The 17259-nt window shown below is 48.7% G+C and overlaps 1 protein-coding gene across 4 annotated transcripts in view; it reads right to left on the bottom strand.

Annotated features, from left to right (window-relative positions):
* Positions 1-995: 995 nt before the first annotated feature.
* The window catches only part of LOC139390740 (coiled-coil domain-containing protein 69-like), a 39266-nt gene continuing 23002 nt past the window's right edge, over positions 996-17259 (bottom strand). For 2 of the 4 annotated variants that reach the window (XM_071138076.1, XM_071138078.1), the window contains 6 exons: positions 11326-11413; positions 11105-11211; positions 10868-10969; positions 5937-6056; positions 5392-5489; positions 996-2294 (listed from right to left, as the gene is read on the bottom strand). In XM_071138076.1, coding sequence (XP_070994177.1) covers positions 2126-2294; positions 5392-5489; positions 5937-6056; positions 10868-10969; positions 11105-11211; positions 11326-11413 — 684 coding nt within the window. In that variant the 3' untranslated portion in view covers positions 996-2125. The remainder of the gene's footprint in view (positions 2295-5391; positions 5490-5936; positions 6057-10867; positions 10970-11104; positions 11212-11325; positions 11414-17259) is intronic. The other 2 variants (XM_071138077.1, XM_071138080.1) reach the window with 1 other exon arrangement.

Here is a 17259-nt window from a genome sequence, read left to right as displayed (position 1 = left end):
GGGTGCCATTTGGGAGGCCAAACGCAGAAAGGTGTTCCCCCAGGTGACTGTGAAATGCCCTGGGAACTGGGTGACACCACAGCCAGGGGTTTGACCTGCAGTTAGCGTGGAGCCCCACCAGGTATTGTCCTGGCTTGTCAAACATCCATTGACATAGTGATCCTTTTTACATCCGCTGAGCAAACGGTTCCGCTGCCAGCCGCAACGAGACAGAGAGGGGGGTGAGAGGGGTCCCACTTTCACCTCCTCTGCTCCCCATCAGCCCTGAGCAAAGCACAAGGGGGGGGGGGGTTCAAGCACCAGGGTTCAAAAGTCACCAATGAATGTGTCAATCAGCTTCACCTTTGTGGTTGTTGTTAGTCCAATCCGACACCTTCTCAAATCACCTCATTTACCCCTTTGCGGGGTAAATTATTTCATAAATTAGGAACTAATTAACCCTTTAGATATTATAAAGTGACTATACCCTAAAACAAATTATCATCAGTATCTTTTCTGCACTTTCACATGTTTTCCACATTGACTTGACAAATACATAAAATGTTCATTATTATTTCATTGCGACAGCCTTTTCCTTTCTGTGAAAACATACTGGAGAATACAAATACAATGTGACAGAAAATAAAGCAGAACAGGACCTAGCCAAAGCAATACTCATCATCAACTCTTTCCACACAACTGTCCTGTTCTGCCCCCCAGCGTTTATCACAACGCATTACACACAGTATGGAAAAAATAACTGTTACCTAAGACTAAATTATTATTGTTTTTTAAATATCTGAGAAGAGCCTTTTGGTATACATAGGAAGATAATACACACTAAATAAGAATAGAGAATAGGACTAGGAGTTCTGTCAAATGGAATATAAAAAGTTAAAACAATTAACACTAGCTTATTACATTTCACACAACCTGCCCCCTAGTGGAGACACTGACACATTTCACACAACATGCCCCCTAGTGGAGACACTGACACATTTCACACAAACACAAAGTACAGTGGTTCAGATACAGATGTTTATTGTAACTCAAGCTCTCTCTCTCCTCCTAGATCTATCCGCTGCCTTTGTGGATAAAGGAGTTGGCTAAATTATTCAAATGTCAATGTAAACAAACAAAAATGTAAAACACAGGAGTAAACAAGAGTAAAAAACTATTTTTTTACAGCAACCTTACTCACATTTAGTACTAGTAAAATACTGATTAAAAGTGCTAGTGCATCAGAAGAAATACAAATTAAAAACACTGAGAAGTGCTTTTGGTTCTTTGTAACTTAAAAAAAAAGCACAAAAATGTCCTCATCTGCAAAAACAAAACAACCATGGCAATCCATTTCCCAAACTGTATGAAACAAAAAAGTCAAACATATAATACAAAAGCTGTTGTCTAAAGTTACTGTTTAAATTGTATATACACTGCATTATATCCTGTAACATTTACTCCTTATTCAGTGACGTAAAACTTTGACAGACGTCGTAATAGTGTCTCAGGGAGAAGGTAGATAAATAAAGATGTAGCTACTAGCTACGTGCTACATGATTAAAACATCTGCCTCTCCAACTGCAAGTCAAACCATCAAAGTGAACACTGTCACATTCACCTATAATATCAGTTGAACAGTAACACAACTATGAGAATCTCAGTTGAACAGCAGGGTGTCAGTTAAGTCCAACAGTGCATGGCTGTGCCCAATGCTCCCCCCCCCCCCAAAAAAAAAACAGTCCTGTTGTATGAATACCATACTGCTACAGAAACATTATGTACTCTACGGCACAGCAGGTATAAAACCTTGAAAACATTTTTTTGGCATCAGGTTCCATCAAACATGTGACTATAGCCCTTTGTAAAGGTACCTGGACTTTGGTTGTCAAAGTAGGATTACAGTAGGGTTGCAAAAGCCCCGAAACGTTCCCACAATCCCCAGATTTTACAGAAATTTCACTTGAAAAATTCCAGGTTGGAGAAATCCCTCCGTGTACATTACTTCCTGATTCTTGGAATCCTCCAATCAGGGATTACTGAAAAAAAATATTTTAGAATTTTGGGAAAGTTAACAGATCCCTGCTTGCAACCCTGGACAGGATTAAGACAGAAGTAATCGATTGTCCTGTTCGGTCTGGGTGGATCAGCTGGGGGAGATCTCAGACACTATGGGGAAGGATGGGAAGGTAGGACAGGAGTCTCTGTGCTTCAGTTTAAACATGAGTTGCTCTTTCTCCTGGGTGAGCCTCTGACAGAGACCTGTCTGCCTGTCTAACGTCCCTTGGAGGTCCTGGTGCTCCTTGGAGAGCTGCCTACAGGCAGGAGCACAGGGAAGGAGATATATTAGAAGGCACGTAGACGGTGCATTAGGAAAGTATTCAGACCCCTTGACTTTGTCCACATTTTGTTACATTACATCGTTATTCTAAAATTGATTAAATAAATGTTTTACCTCAATTTACACACAATACCTCATAATGACACATTTTTGCAACTGTATTAAAAACAAAAAACAGAAATTCCTTATTTACATAAGTATTCAGACCCTTTGCTATGAGACTTGAAATTGAATTCGGGTTCATCCTGTTTCCATTGATCATCCTTGAGAGGTTTCTACAACTTGGAGTCCACCTGTGGTAAGTTCAATTGATTGGACATGATTTGGAAAGGCACACACCTGTCTATATAAGGTCCCACAGTTGACAGTGCATGTTAGAGCAAAAACCAAGCCATGAGGTCTAAGGAATGGTCCGCAAAGCTCTGAGAGAGGACTGTGTCGAGGTACAGATCTGGGGAAGGGTACCAAAACATTTCTGCAGCATTGAAGGAAGAAGTGGCCTCCATCATTCTTAACGGAAGACGTTTGGAACCACCAATACACTTCCTAGAGCTGGCCGCCCGGCCAAACTGACCAATCGGGGGAAAAGGGCCTTGGTCAGGGAGGTGACCAAGAACCCGAGATGGGTGAACCTTCCAGAAGGACAACCATCTCTGCAGCACTCCACCGATCTGGCCTTTATGGTAGAGTGGCCAGACGGATGCCACTCCTCAGTAAAAGGCATGACAGTCTGCTTGGAGTTTGCCAAACGACACCTAAATGACTCTCAGACCATGAGAAACAAGATTCTCTGGTCTGAGGAAACCAAGATTGAACCATGTGAACCAGGCATCGCTCATCACCAGGCATATACCATCCATACAGTGAAGCGTGGTGGTGGCAGAGGTGATGCTCTTTAGTGGCAGGGACTGGGAGACTAGTCAGGATCAAGGGAAAGATGAACGGAGCAAACTACAGAGAGATCCTTGAAGAAGAGCGCTCAGGACCTCAGACTGGGACGAAGGTTCACCTTCCAACAGGACAACGACTCTAAACACACAGCCAAGACAACGCAGGAGTGGCTTCGGGACAAGTCTCTGAATGTCCTTAAGTGGCCCAGCCAGAGCCCGGATTTGAATCCAATCTCTGGAAAGACCTGAAGATAGCTGTGCAGCGACACTCCCCATCCAACCTGACAGAGCTTGAGAGGATCTGTAGAGAAGAATGGGAGAAACTCCCTAAATACAGGTGTACCAAGCTTGAAGCATCATATCCAAGAAGACTCAAGGCTGTAACCGCTGCCAAAGGTGCTTCACCAAAGTACTGAGTAAAGGGTCTGAATCAGAATGCTCTGTATTACATTGATAGTTGACAGGAAGACATTCATAATGAGTGATAAAAAAACAACAACTAATCTTGTAGCAAAGTAGATGTTTATAAATATTTTGCTGACCTCAAATCACTGTTCATCAAAATCATCAAAGTGTAAAGGCATTGCCATAAGTAGAAGTAGAACCAAAAAGTCATCCAGTATCTATATACTTTAATGTAAAAGAGAAAATTACACAAGTTTCTATGGTGAAATTTTACTTTTACACTAAAGTACTGTAAACTGCCACAACTTGCTTCCTTTAAGAAATATTCTCATCACTTTCTCCACCAAGTGGCACCACATTCACATCTGATATAAATGCCAAAGCCATTTGCTAAATTTAAGTTTGTTAGAACAGATATTATTAGATTAGTTTGTTCATCTATTTACAGCCTTGTTGACATGTAGTCTTCTACAATGTGACTTCCTGGTACAGACCTAACAACGTTAACTCCAGGGTAACAGACGGTTAGCAACAACTCCAGGGTAACAGACGGTTAGCAACAACTCCAGGGTAACAGACGGTTAGCAACAACTCCAGGGAAACAGACGGTTAGCAACAACTCCAGGGAAACAGACGGTTAGCAACAACTCCAGGGAAACAGACGGTTAGCAACAACTCCAGGGAAACAGACGGTTAGCAACAACTCCAGGGAAACAGACGGTTAGCAACAACTCCAGGGAAACAGACGGTTAGCAACAACTCCAGGGAAACAGACGGTTAGCAACAACTCCAGGGAAACAGACGGTTAGCAACAACTCCAGGGAAACAGACGGTTAGCAACAACTCCAGGGAAACAGACGGTTAGCAACAACTCCAGGGAAACAGACGGTTAGCAACAACTCCAGGGAAACAGACGGTTAGCAACAACTCCAGGGAAACAGACGGTTAGCAACAACTCCAGGGAAACAGACGGTTAGCAACAACTCCAGGGAAACAGACGGTTAGCAACAACTCCAGGGAAACAGACGGTTAGCAACAACTCCAGGGAAACAGACGGTTAGCAACAACTCCAGGGAAACAGACGGTTAGCAACAACTCCAGGGAAACAGACGGTTAGCAACAACTCCAGGGAAACAGACTGTTAGCAACAACTCCAGGGAAACAGACGGTTAGCAACAACTCCAGGGAAACAGACGGTTAGCAACAACTCCAGGGAAACAGACGGTTAGCAACAACTCCAGGGAAACAGACGGTTAGCAACAACTCCAGGGTAACAGACTGTTAGCAACAACTCCAGGGTAACAGACTGTTAGCAACAACTCCAGGGTAACAGACTGTTAGCAACAACTCCAGGGTAACAGACTGTTAGCAACAACTCCAGGGTAACAGACTGTTAGCAACAACTCCAGGGTAACAGACTGTTAGCAACAACTCCAGGGTAACAGACTGTTAGCAACAACTCCAGGGTAACAGACTGTTAGCAACAACTCCAGGGAAACAGACTGTTAGCAACAACTCCAGGGAAACAGACTGTTAGCAACAACTCCAGGGAAACAGACTTACCAACAACTCCAGGGTAACAGACCGTTACCAACAACACCAGGGAAACAGACTTACCAACAACTCCAGGGTAACAGACCGTTACCAACAACACCAGGGTAACAGACTTACCAACAACACCAGGGTAACAGACTTACCAACAACTCCAGGGTAACAGAATATTCCAACAGACAGAGATGGTGTGGATACCAGCTGATAAGCAGCAGCGGTTCTTACTGTATAAGGCTTTGATGGTTGTCAATCCGAACCGTCAGGTCCTCGTTCTGCTGTAAAACAGTTATGACCTGGTCTTCCAGAGACAGATTCTTCTCCACCTGACGTGATAGAAATACAAAGTTAGGTGGTGAAGACTTGTTATTTTACCTGAAATGCAACATAACAACTCAACGTTTATATCCCAGGACAAATTAGCTAGGAACAGCAAGCTAGCTAACTAAAATTGCCATAAATGTTAAATGCTTTTCGACCTGTCCCCAAATGAATATAATTGGTTCAGTTTGTTTTGATAGTTCAACCTGCGTTTCGTGAAGGCGTTTGGTGTTGGGGGAGGAGGAGAAAATTAATTTGCGTGCGGTTTGGGTACGGTGTCAGACTTCTATAACAGAGTATTTTTTGACAGCGCAGAGCACCTAAGATTTCTTGTTTCTGTTTGATTCCTCTGTAAAGTGTATTGAGACTGTGATGATGCACTTTAAATCAACTTTGACTAGGAGAAATCTAAGAGTCAGTCTGTCTGCCAGTCCAAGTCCCAGTCAACCTACCAGCACCTGCATCTGTAGCAGTTTGTTTCCCTGCTCCTGAATACGTTCACTCTTCATCTCAATGACAAACAGCAGACTCTCCTGCTCCTGCTCCCAGAATGGCCCAGGACTGCCATGGGCCTGGAGAGAGAGAAGGAGAGAGGAGAGAGAAAGGGGAGAGAGCGAGAGAGTGAGATCGTGAAGGGGAGCGCAAGAGTGAGAGATGAAGGGGAGGGCGAGAGAGTGAGAGCGAGAGAGTGAAGGGGAGAGCGAGTGTAAGAGTGAAGGGGAGAGCGAGAGCGCGCGAGAACGAGAGAAAAGGGAGAGCGAGAGAGAAGGGGAGAGCGAGAGAGAAGGGGAGAGCGAGAGAGAAGGGGAGAGCGAGAGAGAAGGGGAGAGAGAGCAAGAGCGAGAGAAGGGGAGAGAGCAAGAGAGAAGGGGAGAGAGAGCAAGAGCGAGAGAAGGGGAGAGAGAGCAAGAGCGAGAGAAGGGGAGAGAGCAAGAGCGAGAGAAGGGGAGAGCAAGAGAGAAGGGGAGAGCAAGAGCGAGAGAGAAGGGGAGAGAGAGCAAGAGCGAGAGAGTGAAGGGGAGCGCAAGAGTGAGAGATGAAGGGGAGAGCGAGAGAGTGAGAGCGAGAGAGTGAAGGGGAGAGCGAGTGTAAGAGTGAAGGGGAGAGCGAGAGCGCGCGAGAACGAGAGAAAAGGGAGAGCGAGAGAGAAGGGGAGAGCGAGAGCGAAGGGGAGAGAAGGGGAGAGCGAGAGAGAAGGGGAGAGCGAGAGAGAAGGGGAGAGCGAGAGAGAAGGGGAGAGCGAGAGAGAAGGGGAGAGCGAGAGAGAGAAGGGGAGAGCGCGAGAGAGAAGGGGAGAGAGAGCAAGAGCGAGAGAAGGGGAGAGAGCGAGAGAGAAGGGGAGAGAGCGAGAGAGAAGGGGAGAGAGCGAGCAAGAGCGAGAGAAGGGGAGAGAGCGAGAGAGAAGGGGAGAGAGAGCAAGAGCGAGAGAAGGGGAGAGAGAGCAAGAGCGAGAGAAGGGGAGAGAGAGAAGGGGAGAGCAAGAGAGAAGGGGAGAGCAAGAGAGAAGGGGAGAGCAAGGGGGAGAGAGAAGGGGAGAGAGAAGGGGAGAGAGAGCAAGAGCGAGAGAGTGAAGGGGAGCGCAAGAGTGAGAGATGAAGGGGAGAGCGAGAGAGTGAGAGCGAGAGAGTGAAGGGGAGAGCGAGTGTAAGAGTGAAGGGGAGAGCGAGAGCGCGCGAGAACGAGAGAAAAGGGAGAGCGAGAGAGAAGGGGAGAGAGCGAGAGAGAAGGGGAGAGAGAGCAAGAGCGAGAGAAGGGGAGAGAGAGCAAGAGCGAGAGAAGGGGAGAGCAAGAGCGAGAGAGAAGGGGAGAGAGAAGGGGAGAGAGAGCAAGAGCGAGAGAGTGAAGGGGAGCGCAAGAGTGAGAGATGAAGGGGAGAGCGAGAGAGTGAGAGCGAGAGAGTGAAGGGGAGAGCGAGTGTAAGAGTGAAGGGGAGAGCGAGAGCGCGCGAGAACGAGAGAAAAGGGAGAGCGAGAGAGAAGGGGAGAGCGAGAGCGAAGGGGAGAGCGAGAGCAAAGGGGAGAGCGAGAGAGAAGGGGAGAGCGAGAGAGAAGGGGAGAGCGAGAGAGAAGGGGAGAGCGAGAGAGAGAGCAAGAGCGAGAGAAGGGGAGAGCAAGAGAGAAGGGGAGAGCAAAAGCGAGAGAGAAGGGGAGAGCAAGCAAGAGCGAGAGTAGAGGAGAGCGAGAAGGGGAGAGCGAGAGTAGAGAGAGCGAGAGAAGGGGAGAGCGAGAGTAGAGAGAGAGAGAGAAGGGGAGAGCGAGAGTAGAGAGAGAGAGAAGGGGAGAGCGAGAGTAGAGAGAGAGAGAGGGGAGAGCGAGTGTAAGAGTGAAGGGGAGAGCGAGAGCGCGCGAGAACGAGAGAAAAGGGAGAGCGAGAGAGAAGGGGAGAGCGAGAGCGAAGGGGAGAGAAGGGGAGAGCGAGAGAGAAGGGGAGAGCGAGAGAGAAGGGGAGAGCGAGAGAGAAGGGGAGAGAAGGGGAGAGCGAGAGAGAAGGGGAGAGCGAGAGAGAAGGGGAGAGCGAGAGAGAAGGGGAGAGCGAGAGAGAAGGGGAGAGCAAGAGCGAGAGAGAAGGGGAGAGCAAGAGCGAGAGAGAGAGCAAGAGCGAGAGAAGGGGAGAGCAAGAGAGAAGGGGAGAGCAAAAGCGAGCGAGAAGGGGAGAGCAAGCAAGAGCGAGAGTAGAGGAGAGCGAGAAGGGGAGAGCGAGAGTAGAGAGAGGGAGAGCGAGAGTAGAGAGAGAGAGAGGGGGAGAGCGAGAGTAGAGAGAGAGAGAAGGGGAGAGCGAGAGTAGAGAGAGAGAGAAGGGGAGAGCGAGAGTAGAGAGAGAGAGAAGGGGAGAGCGAGAGTAGAGAGAGAGAAGGGGAGAGCGAGAGTAGAGAGAGAGAGAAGGGGAGAGCGAGTGTAAGAGTGAAGGGGAGAGCGAGAGCGCGCGAGAACGAGAGAAAAGGGAGAGCGAGAGAGAAGGGGAGAGAGCGAGAGAGAAGGGGAGAGAGAGCAAGAGCGAGAGAAGGGGAGAGAGAGCAAGAGCGAGAGAAGGGGAGAGCAAGAGCGAGAGAGAAGGGGAGAGAGAAGGGGAGAGAGAGCAAGAGCGAGAGAGTGAAGGGGAGCGCAAGAGTGAGAGATGAAGGGGAGAGCGAGAGAGTGAGAGCGAGAGAGTGAAGGGGAGAGCGAGTGTAAGAGTGAAGGGGAGAGCGAGAGCGCGCGAGAACGAGAGAAAAGGGAGAGCGAGAGAGAAGGGGAGAGCGAGAGCGAAGGGGAGAGCGAGAGCAAAGGGGAGAGCGAGAGAGAAGGGGAGAGCGAGAGAGAAGGGGAGAGCGAGAGAGAAGGGGAGAGCGAGAGAGAAGGGGAGAGCGAGAGAGAGAGCAAGAGCGAGAGAAGGGGAGAGCAAGAGAGAAGGGGAGAGCAAAAGCGAGAGAGAAGGGGAGAGCAAGCAAGAGCGAGAGTAGAGGAGAGCGAGAAGGGGAGAGCGAGAGTAGAGAGAGCGAGAGAAGGGGAGAGCGAGAGTAGAGAGAGAGAGAGAAGGGGAGAGCGAGAGTAGAGAGAGAGAGAGAAGGGGAGAGCGAGAGTAGAGAGAGAGAGTAGAGAGAGGGAGAGCGAGAGTAGAGAGAGAGAGAGAAGGGGAGAGCGAGAGTAGAGAGAGAGAGAAGGGGAGAGCGAGAGTAGAGAGAGAGAGAAGGGGAGAGCGAGAGTAGAGAGAGAGAGAAGGGGAGAGCGAGAGTAGAGAGAGAGAAGGGGAGAGCGAGAGTAGAGAGAGAGAGAAGGGGAGAGCGAGTGTAAGAGTGAAGGGGAGAGCGAGAGCGCGCGAGAACGAGAGAAAAGGGAGAGCGAGAGAGAAGGGGAGAGAGCGAGAGAGAAGGGGAGAGAGAGCAAGAGCGAGAGAAGGGGAGAGAGAGCAAGAGCGAGAGAAGGGGAGAGCAAGAGCGAGAGAGAAGGGGAGAGAGAAGGGGAGAGAGAGCAAGAGCGAGAGAGTGAAGGGGAGTGCAAGAGTGAGAGATGAAGGGGAGAGCGAGAGAGTGAGAGCGAGAGAGTGAAGGGGAGAGCGAGTGTAAGAGTGAAGGGGAGAGCGAGAGCGCGCGAGAACGAGAGAAAAGGGAGAGCGAGAGAGAAGGGGAGAGCGAGAGCGAAGGGGAGAGCGAGAGCAAAGGGGAGAGCGAGAGAGAAGGGGAGAGCGAGAGAGAAGGGGAGAGCGAGAGAGAAGGGGAGAGCGAGAGAGAGAGCAAGAGCGAGAGAAGGGGAGAGCAAGAGAGAAGGGGAGAGCAAAAGCGAGAGAGAAGGGGAGAGCAAGCAAGAGCGAGAGTAGAGGAGAGCGAGAAGGGGAGAGCGAGAGTAGAGAGAGCGAGAGAAGGGGAGAGCGAGAGTAGAGAGAGAGAGAGAAGGGGAGAGCGAGAGTAGAGAGAGAGAGAAGGGGAGAGCGAGAGTAGAGAGAGAGAGAAGGGGAGAGCGAGTGTAAGAGTGAAGGGGAGAGCGAGAGCGCGCGAGACCGAGAGAAAAGGGAGAGCGAGAGAGAAGGGGAGAGCGAGAGCGAAGGGGAGAGAAGGGGAGAGCGAGAGAGAAGGGGAGAGCGAGAGAGAAGGGGAGAGCGAGAGAGAAGGGGAGAGAAGGGGAGAGCGAGAGAGAAGGGGAGAGCGAGAGAGAAGGGGAGAGCGAGAGAGAAGGGGAGAGCGAGAGAGAAGGGGAGAGCAAGAGCGAGAGAGAGAGCAAGAGCGAGAGAAGGGGAGAGCAAGAGAGAAGGGGAGAGCAAAAGCGAGCGAGAAGGGGAGAGCAAGCAAGAGCGAGAGTAGAGGAGAGCGAGAAGGGGAGAGCGAGAGTAGAGAGAGGGAGAGCGAGAGTAGAGAGAGAGAGAGAAGGGGAGAGCGAGAGTAGAGAGAGAGAGAAGGGGAGAGCGAGAGTAGAGAGAGAGAGAAGGGGAGAGCGAGAGTAGAGAGAGAGAGAAGGGGAGAGCGAGAGTAGAGAGAGAGAAGGGGAGAGCGAGAGTAGAGAGAGAGAAGGGGAGAGCGAGAGTAGAGAGAGAGAGAAGGGGAGAGCGAGAGTAGAGAGAGAAGGGGAGAGCGAGAGTAGAGAGAGAAGGGGAGTGCGAGAGTAGAGAGAGAAGGGGAGTGCGAGAGTAGAGAGAGAAGGGGAGTGCGAGAGTAGAGAGAGAAGGGGAGTGCGAGAGTAGAGAGAGAAGGGGAGTGCGAGAGTAGAGAGAGAAGGGGAGTGCGAGAGTAGAGAGAGAAGGGGAGAGCGAGAGTAGAGAGAGAAGGGGAGGGGGAGCGAGAGGAAGAGTATAAAATTAACAGCATAGTAATGAGACCTGGAGACCAGATGTCTCAAACAACAGTCCGACTAAGTGAACTGGCTATGGGATCATACACAAGCCACGCAGACACAGACACACTGCGCACACACACCTGAATGTTCCGCTGCAGGTCCTTCTTGAAGGTAGACTGGTCAACTCTCTTCTTTAACTGATTGTACACGTGTAGCTCTGTAGTCAGCTCCTCTACCTCCTCCTTTAAAAGAAAACCCACTGGTCAGTTCTGTACGTCCTAGTACAGTTAGAAGGTAAGGGGTAGTGTATAGACCACAGTACATCAAAACAGGTGATACAAACTGATCAAGTTAGAGAGACAACTAAACACACGTACCTTCAACACTTTCTCTGCTGCCTGGTGTGTCTCTGTTAGCCGTTTTCTCTCTTCACTCTGTCTCCTCTGCCGTTCTGTGGGGGATAATAGGAATTCTATATGTAGTTCTACGGGCCGGGATAACATCAGTCAATGATTACTCATTCGCATTCCAGTTCCAACACAATCCACATGGTTATTCCATCTACATGCAGAAGTTATTTCACATGCTCTAGACTTGCCTTCCAGCTGTCTCGCGTGCTGCTCTGCGGTCCTCTGGCTCTTCTCCACGTAGAGAACAGTCATGTCAGCAGCCGTCTCTGTTTCCACCTGGAGATGATCAACAACACGAGGACAGGGGTTGAAGCCATGTACAGCCACACTTGTCATAGGAGCTAAACAAAGTGAAAACCAAATATAAAAACAGTGAGATCTGTGTTACATAAACAAAACCTTAACTCACTGGTGTACCAGGTGTATAAAACCAGATGACCTGCTCTACCAGGTGTATAATACCAGATGACCTGGTCTACCAGGTGTATAATACCAGATGACCTGGTCTACCAGGTGTATAATACCAGATGACCTGGTGTACCAGGTGTATAATATCAGATGACCTGGTCTACCAGGTGTATAATACCAGATGACCTGGTCTACCAGGTGTATAATACCAGATGACCTGGTCTACCAGGTGTATAATACCAGATGACCTGGTCTACCAGGTGTAGAATACCAGATGACCCAGCCTTAACTCACTGGTGTACCAGGTGTATAAAACCAGATGACCTGCTCTACCAGGTGTATAATACCAGATGACCTGGTCTACAGGTGTATAATACCAGATGACCTGGTCTACCAGGTGTATAATACCAGATGACCTGGTCTACCAGGTGTATAATACCAGATGACCTGGTCTACCAGGTGTATAATACCAGATGACCTGGTCTACCAGGTGTATAATACCAGATGACCTGGTCTACGAGGTGTATAATACCAGATGACCTGCTCTACCAGGTGAATAAAACTAGATGACCTGGTGTACCAGGTGAACTAAACCAGATGACCTGGTGTACCAGGTGTATAATACCAGATGACCTGCTCTACCAGGTGTATAATACCAGATGACCTGCTCTACCAGGTGTATAATACCAGATGACCTGCTCTACTAGGTGTATAATACCAGCATGTGTTCATTATCTCCAATAGCTGTACAATATATGACTTGACATCATCATGTTACTGTGATGCTCTGGTTATTCTGCCTTCAGTCACTCCGACTTCAAGCTGCACATCCCTGAAAAACATGGGCCGTGTCCCTGGAAACATGGGCCGTGTCCCTGGAAACATGGGCCGTGTCCCTGGAAACATGGTGGAAACATGGGCAGTGTCCCTGGAAACATGGGCAGTGTCCCTGGAAACATGGGCAGTGTCCCTGGAAACATGGTGGAAACATGGGCAGTGTCCCTGGAAACATGGTGGAAACATGGTGGAAACATGGGCAGTGTCCCTGGAAACATGGTGGAAACATGGGCAGTGTCCCTGGAAACATGGGCAGTGTCCCTGGAAACATGGGCAGTGTCCCTGGAAACATGGGCAGTGTCCCTGGAAACATGGTGGAAACATGGGCAGTGTCCCTGGAAACATGGTGGAAACATGGTGGAAACATGGGCAGTGTCCCTGGAAACATGGTGGAAACATGGGCAGTGTCCCTGGAAACATGGGCAGTGTCCCTGGAAACATGGGCAGTGTCCCTGGAAACATGGGCAGTGTCCCTGGAAACATGGGCAGTGTCCCTGGAAACATGGGCAGTGTCCCTGGAAACATGGGCAGTGTCCCAAATGGCACCCTGTAGTACACTGTTAGACCAGAGCCCCATGTGTAACGTAGTGCACTACTTTAGACCAGAGCCCCATGTGTAACGTAGTGCACTACTTTAGACCAGAGCCCTTAGGGACGATATAGGGACTAGGGTGCAGCCACTGAGACCTCAACTTAAAAGGCTAACCAAGTTCTTTGTGTAAGACACTGTGTAATACAAATCACAATGCAATCCTGCAGAAGGAACAGATTGACTTGTTCTGATCTGCTTAGTAAATAATATGTTGTAGTAGTGGCTTTGTGGCTCACACTAATTAAACACTAATGCCCTTTTCATACTATCGTGCCAACTGTACTGCGTTGGCATGGATATATTCTTTTCACATTGTCCTCTCTACTAATGGTGGACATGCTGTATAGTCAGGCCAGCACAGTACAGTTGGCTAGGCTCTGCTCAGTGTGGAAAGGGTAGATGGTGAATGTAAATATTTACAGGATTAAAATCAAATTGTATTTGTCACATACACACGGTTAGCAGATGTTAATGGTCACATACACACGGTTAGCAGGTGTTAATGGTCACATACACATGGTTAGCAGGTGTTAATGGTCACATACACATGGTTAGCAGACGTTATTGCGAGTGTAGCGAAATGCTTGTGCTTCTAGTTCCGACAATACAGTAATAACCAACGAGTAGTCTAACCTAACAATTTCACAACTACTACCTTATACACACACACAAGTGTAAAGGGATAAAGAATATGTTCATAAAGATATATGAATGAGTGATGGTACAGAACGGCATAGGCAAGATGCAGTACATGGTATAGAGTACAGTATACACATATGAGATGAGTAATGTAGGGTATGTAAACATTATATTAAGTAGCATTGTTTAAAGTGGCTAGTGATATTTTTTTTTACATCAATTTCCATTATTAAAGTGGTTGGAGTTGAGTCAGTGTGTTGGCAGCAGCCACTCAATGTTAGTGGTGGCTGTTTAACAGTCTGATGGCCTTGAGATAGAAGCTGTTTTTCAGTCTCTCGGTCCCAGCTGTTTTTCAGTCTCTCGGTCCCAGCTTTGATGCACCTGTACTGACTTCGCCTTCTGGATGATAGCGGGGTGAACAGGCAGTGGCTCGGGTGGTTGTTGTCCTTGATGATCTTTTTGGCCTTCCTGTGACATCAGATGGTGTAGGTGTCCCGGAGGGCAGGTAGTTTGCCCCCGGTGATGCGTTGTGCAGACCTCCCTACCCTCTGGAGAGCCCTCTGGAGAGCCTTAGGGTTGTGGGCAGAGCAGTTGCCGTACCAGGCGGTGATACAGCCCGACAGGATGCTCTCGATTGTGCATCTATAGAAGTTTGTGAGTGCTTTTGGTGACAAGCCGAATTTCTTCAGCCTCCTGAGGTTGAAGAGGCGCTGCTGCGCCTTCTTCACAATGCTTTCTGTGTGGGTGGACCAATTCAGTTTGACCGTGATGTGTACGCCGAGGAACTTAAAAAACTTACTACCCTCTCCACTACTGTCCCGTCAATGTGGATAGAGGGGTGCTCCCTCTGCTGTTTCCTGAAGTTCACAATCATCTCCTTTTTTTGTTGGCGTTGAGTGCAAGGTTATTTTCCTGACACCACACTCCGAGGGCCCTCACCTCCTCCCTGTAGGCCGTCTCGTCGTTGTTGGTAATCAAGCCAACCACTGTAGTGTTGTCTGCAAATTTGATGATTGAGTTGGAGGCGTGCATGGCCACACAGTCGTGGGTGAACAGGGAGTACAGGAGGGGGCTCAGAACGCACCCCTGTGGGGCCCCAGTGTTGAGGATCAGCAGGGTGGAGATGTTGTTACCTACACTCACCACCTGGGGGCGGCCCATCAGGAAGTCTAGTACCCAGTTGCACAGGGCGGGGTCGAGACCCAGGGTCTTTCTGTGAGATGTTACTCCACACTTCCACCAAGGCACCTGCAAGTTTCCGGACATTTCTGGGGGGGGGGAATGGCCCTAGCCCTCACCCTCTGATCCAACAGGTCCCATGGCAGAACCCTGACATTCCTGTCTTGCAGGAAATCACGCACAGAACCAGCAGTATAGCTGGTGGCATTGTCATGCTGCAGGGTCATGTCAGGATGAGCCTGCAGGAAGGGTACCAGATGAGGGAGGAGGATGTCTTCCCTGTAATCTCCCTGCGTTGAGATTGCCTGCAATGACAACAAGCTCAGTCCGATGATGCTGTGACACACCGCCCCAGACCATGACGGACCCTCCACCTCCAAATCGATCCCGCTCCAGAGTACAGGCCTCGGTGTAACACTCATTCCTTCGACGATAAACACGAATCCGACCATCACCCCGGTGAGACAAAACCGCAACTCATCAGTGAAGAGCACTTTCTGCCAGTCCTGTCTGGTCCAGCGACGGTGGGTTTTGCCCATAGGCGACGTTGTTGCCGGTGATGTCTGGCGAGGACCTGCCTTACATATTGGTTTCATTCCAGCTTCCGCCTGGCCACTCGTAGTATAAAGGCCTGATTGGTGGAGTGCTGCAGAGATAGTTGTCCTTCTTGAAGGTTCTCCCAACTCCACAGAAGAACTCTGGCTCTACCTGAGTGACCATCGGGTTCTTGGTCACCTCCCTGACAAAGGCCCTTCTCCCCCGATTGTTCAGTTTAGCCGGGCGGACATCTCAATGAAGAGTCTTGGTGGTTCCAAACTTCTTCCATTTAAGAATGATGGAGGCCACTGTGTTCTTGGGGACATTCAATGCTGCAGAAATGTTTTGGTACCCTTACCCAGATCTGCGCCTGGACACAGTCCAGTCTAAGAACTCTACAGACAATTCCTTCGACCTCATGGCTTGGTTTTTGCTCTGACATGCACTGTCAGGACCTTATATAGACAAGTGTGTGCCTTTCCAAATCATGTCTAATCAATTGAATTTACCACAGGTGGACTCCAATCAAGCTGTAGAAACATCTCAAGGATGATCGATGGAAACAGGAGGCACCTGATCTCAATTTCAAATATCATAGCAAAGGGTCTGAATACTTATGTAAATAAGTTCTGTTTTTAAAAAAAAATCTAAAAACCTTTATTTTTTTCACTTTGTCATTATGGGGTATTATTTGTAGATTATTTAAAAAAAAAATCAATTTCAGCCAAAGGCTGTAACGTAACAAAATGTGGGAAAAGTAAAGGTGTCTGAATAGTTTATATGGTGGATGTAAATGGTACAGGGTAGATGGTATATGGTGAATGTAAATGGTAAATGGTACAGGGTAGATGGTATATGGTGAATGTAAATGGTAAATGGTACAGGGTAGATGGTATATGGTGAATGTAAATGGTAAATGGTACAGGGTAGATGGTATATGGTGAATGTAAATGGTAAATGTAAATGGTACAGGGTATATAGTAGATGGTATATGGTGAATGTAAATTGTACAGGGTATATAGTAGATGGTATATGGTGAATGTAAATTGTACAGGGTATATAGTAGATGGTATATGGTGAATGGTGAATGTAAATTGTACAGGGCATTTGTGTGTTTATTTTTACCAGGTAAGTTGACTGAGAACACATTCTCATTTACAGTAACAACCTGGGGAATAGTTACAGGAGAGAGGGGGGGGGGGGTGAATGAGCCAACTGTAAACTGGGGATGATTAGGTGGCTATGATGGTATGAATGCCAGATTGGGAATTTAGTCAGGACACCAGGGTTAACACCCTTACTCTTACAATTAAGTGCCATGGGATATTTAATGACCTCAGAGAGTCAGGACACCTGTTTAACATCCCATCCGAAAGACGGCACCCTACACAGGGCAATGTCCCCAATCACTGCCCTGGGGCATTGGGATATTTTTTTAAACCAGAGGAAAGGATGCCTCCTACTGGCCCTCCAACACCACTTCCAGCAGCATCTGGTCCCCCCTCAAGGGACTGACCAGGACCGACCCTGCTCTGCTTCAGAAGCAAGCCAGCAGTGGGATGCAGGGTGGTATGCTGCTGGCTGATGGTATATGGTGAATGTAAATGGTACAGGCTAGCAGTGGGCTAGCAGTGAGCTGAGGGAAGTGGGCTAGCAGTGACTATCTACCTTCTCAGTGATACGGTGGTCCAGATCACACTTAAGGTAGTAGTGGATTGATGGTCTACAATAAGTGGGCTAAAGGATGACCCAGCCACTTGGTGCCTGGCTACCCATCCACTTGGTGCCTGGCTACCCATCCAATTGGTGCCTGGCTACCCATCCGTTTTGTGCCTGGCTACCCATCCGTTTGGTGCCTGGCTACCCATCCGTTTGGTGCCTGGCTACCCATCCGTTTGGTGCCTGGCTACCCATCCGTTTGGTGCCTGGC

Source organism: Oncorhynchus clarkii, chromosome 31, assembly GCF_045791955.1.
Source record: "Oncorhynchus clarkii lewisi isolate Uvic-CL-2024 chromosome 31, UVic_Ocla_1.0, whole genome shotgun sequence".
NCBI classification, from domain to species: Eukaryota; Metazoa; Chordata; class Actinopteri; order Salmoniformes; family Salmonidae; genus Oncorhynchus; species Oncorhynchus clarkii.
The sequence above is the reverse complement of the archived record's forward strand: the minus strand, read 5'-3'. Positions and strand labels throughout refer to the sequence as shown.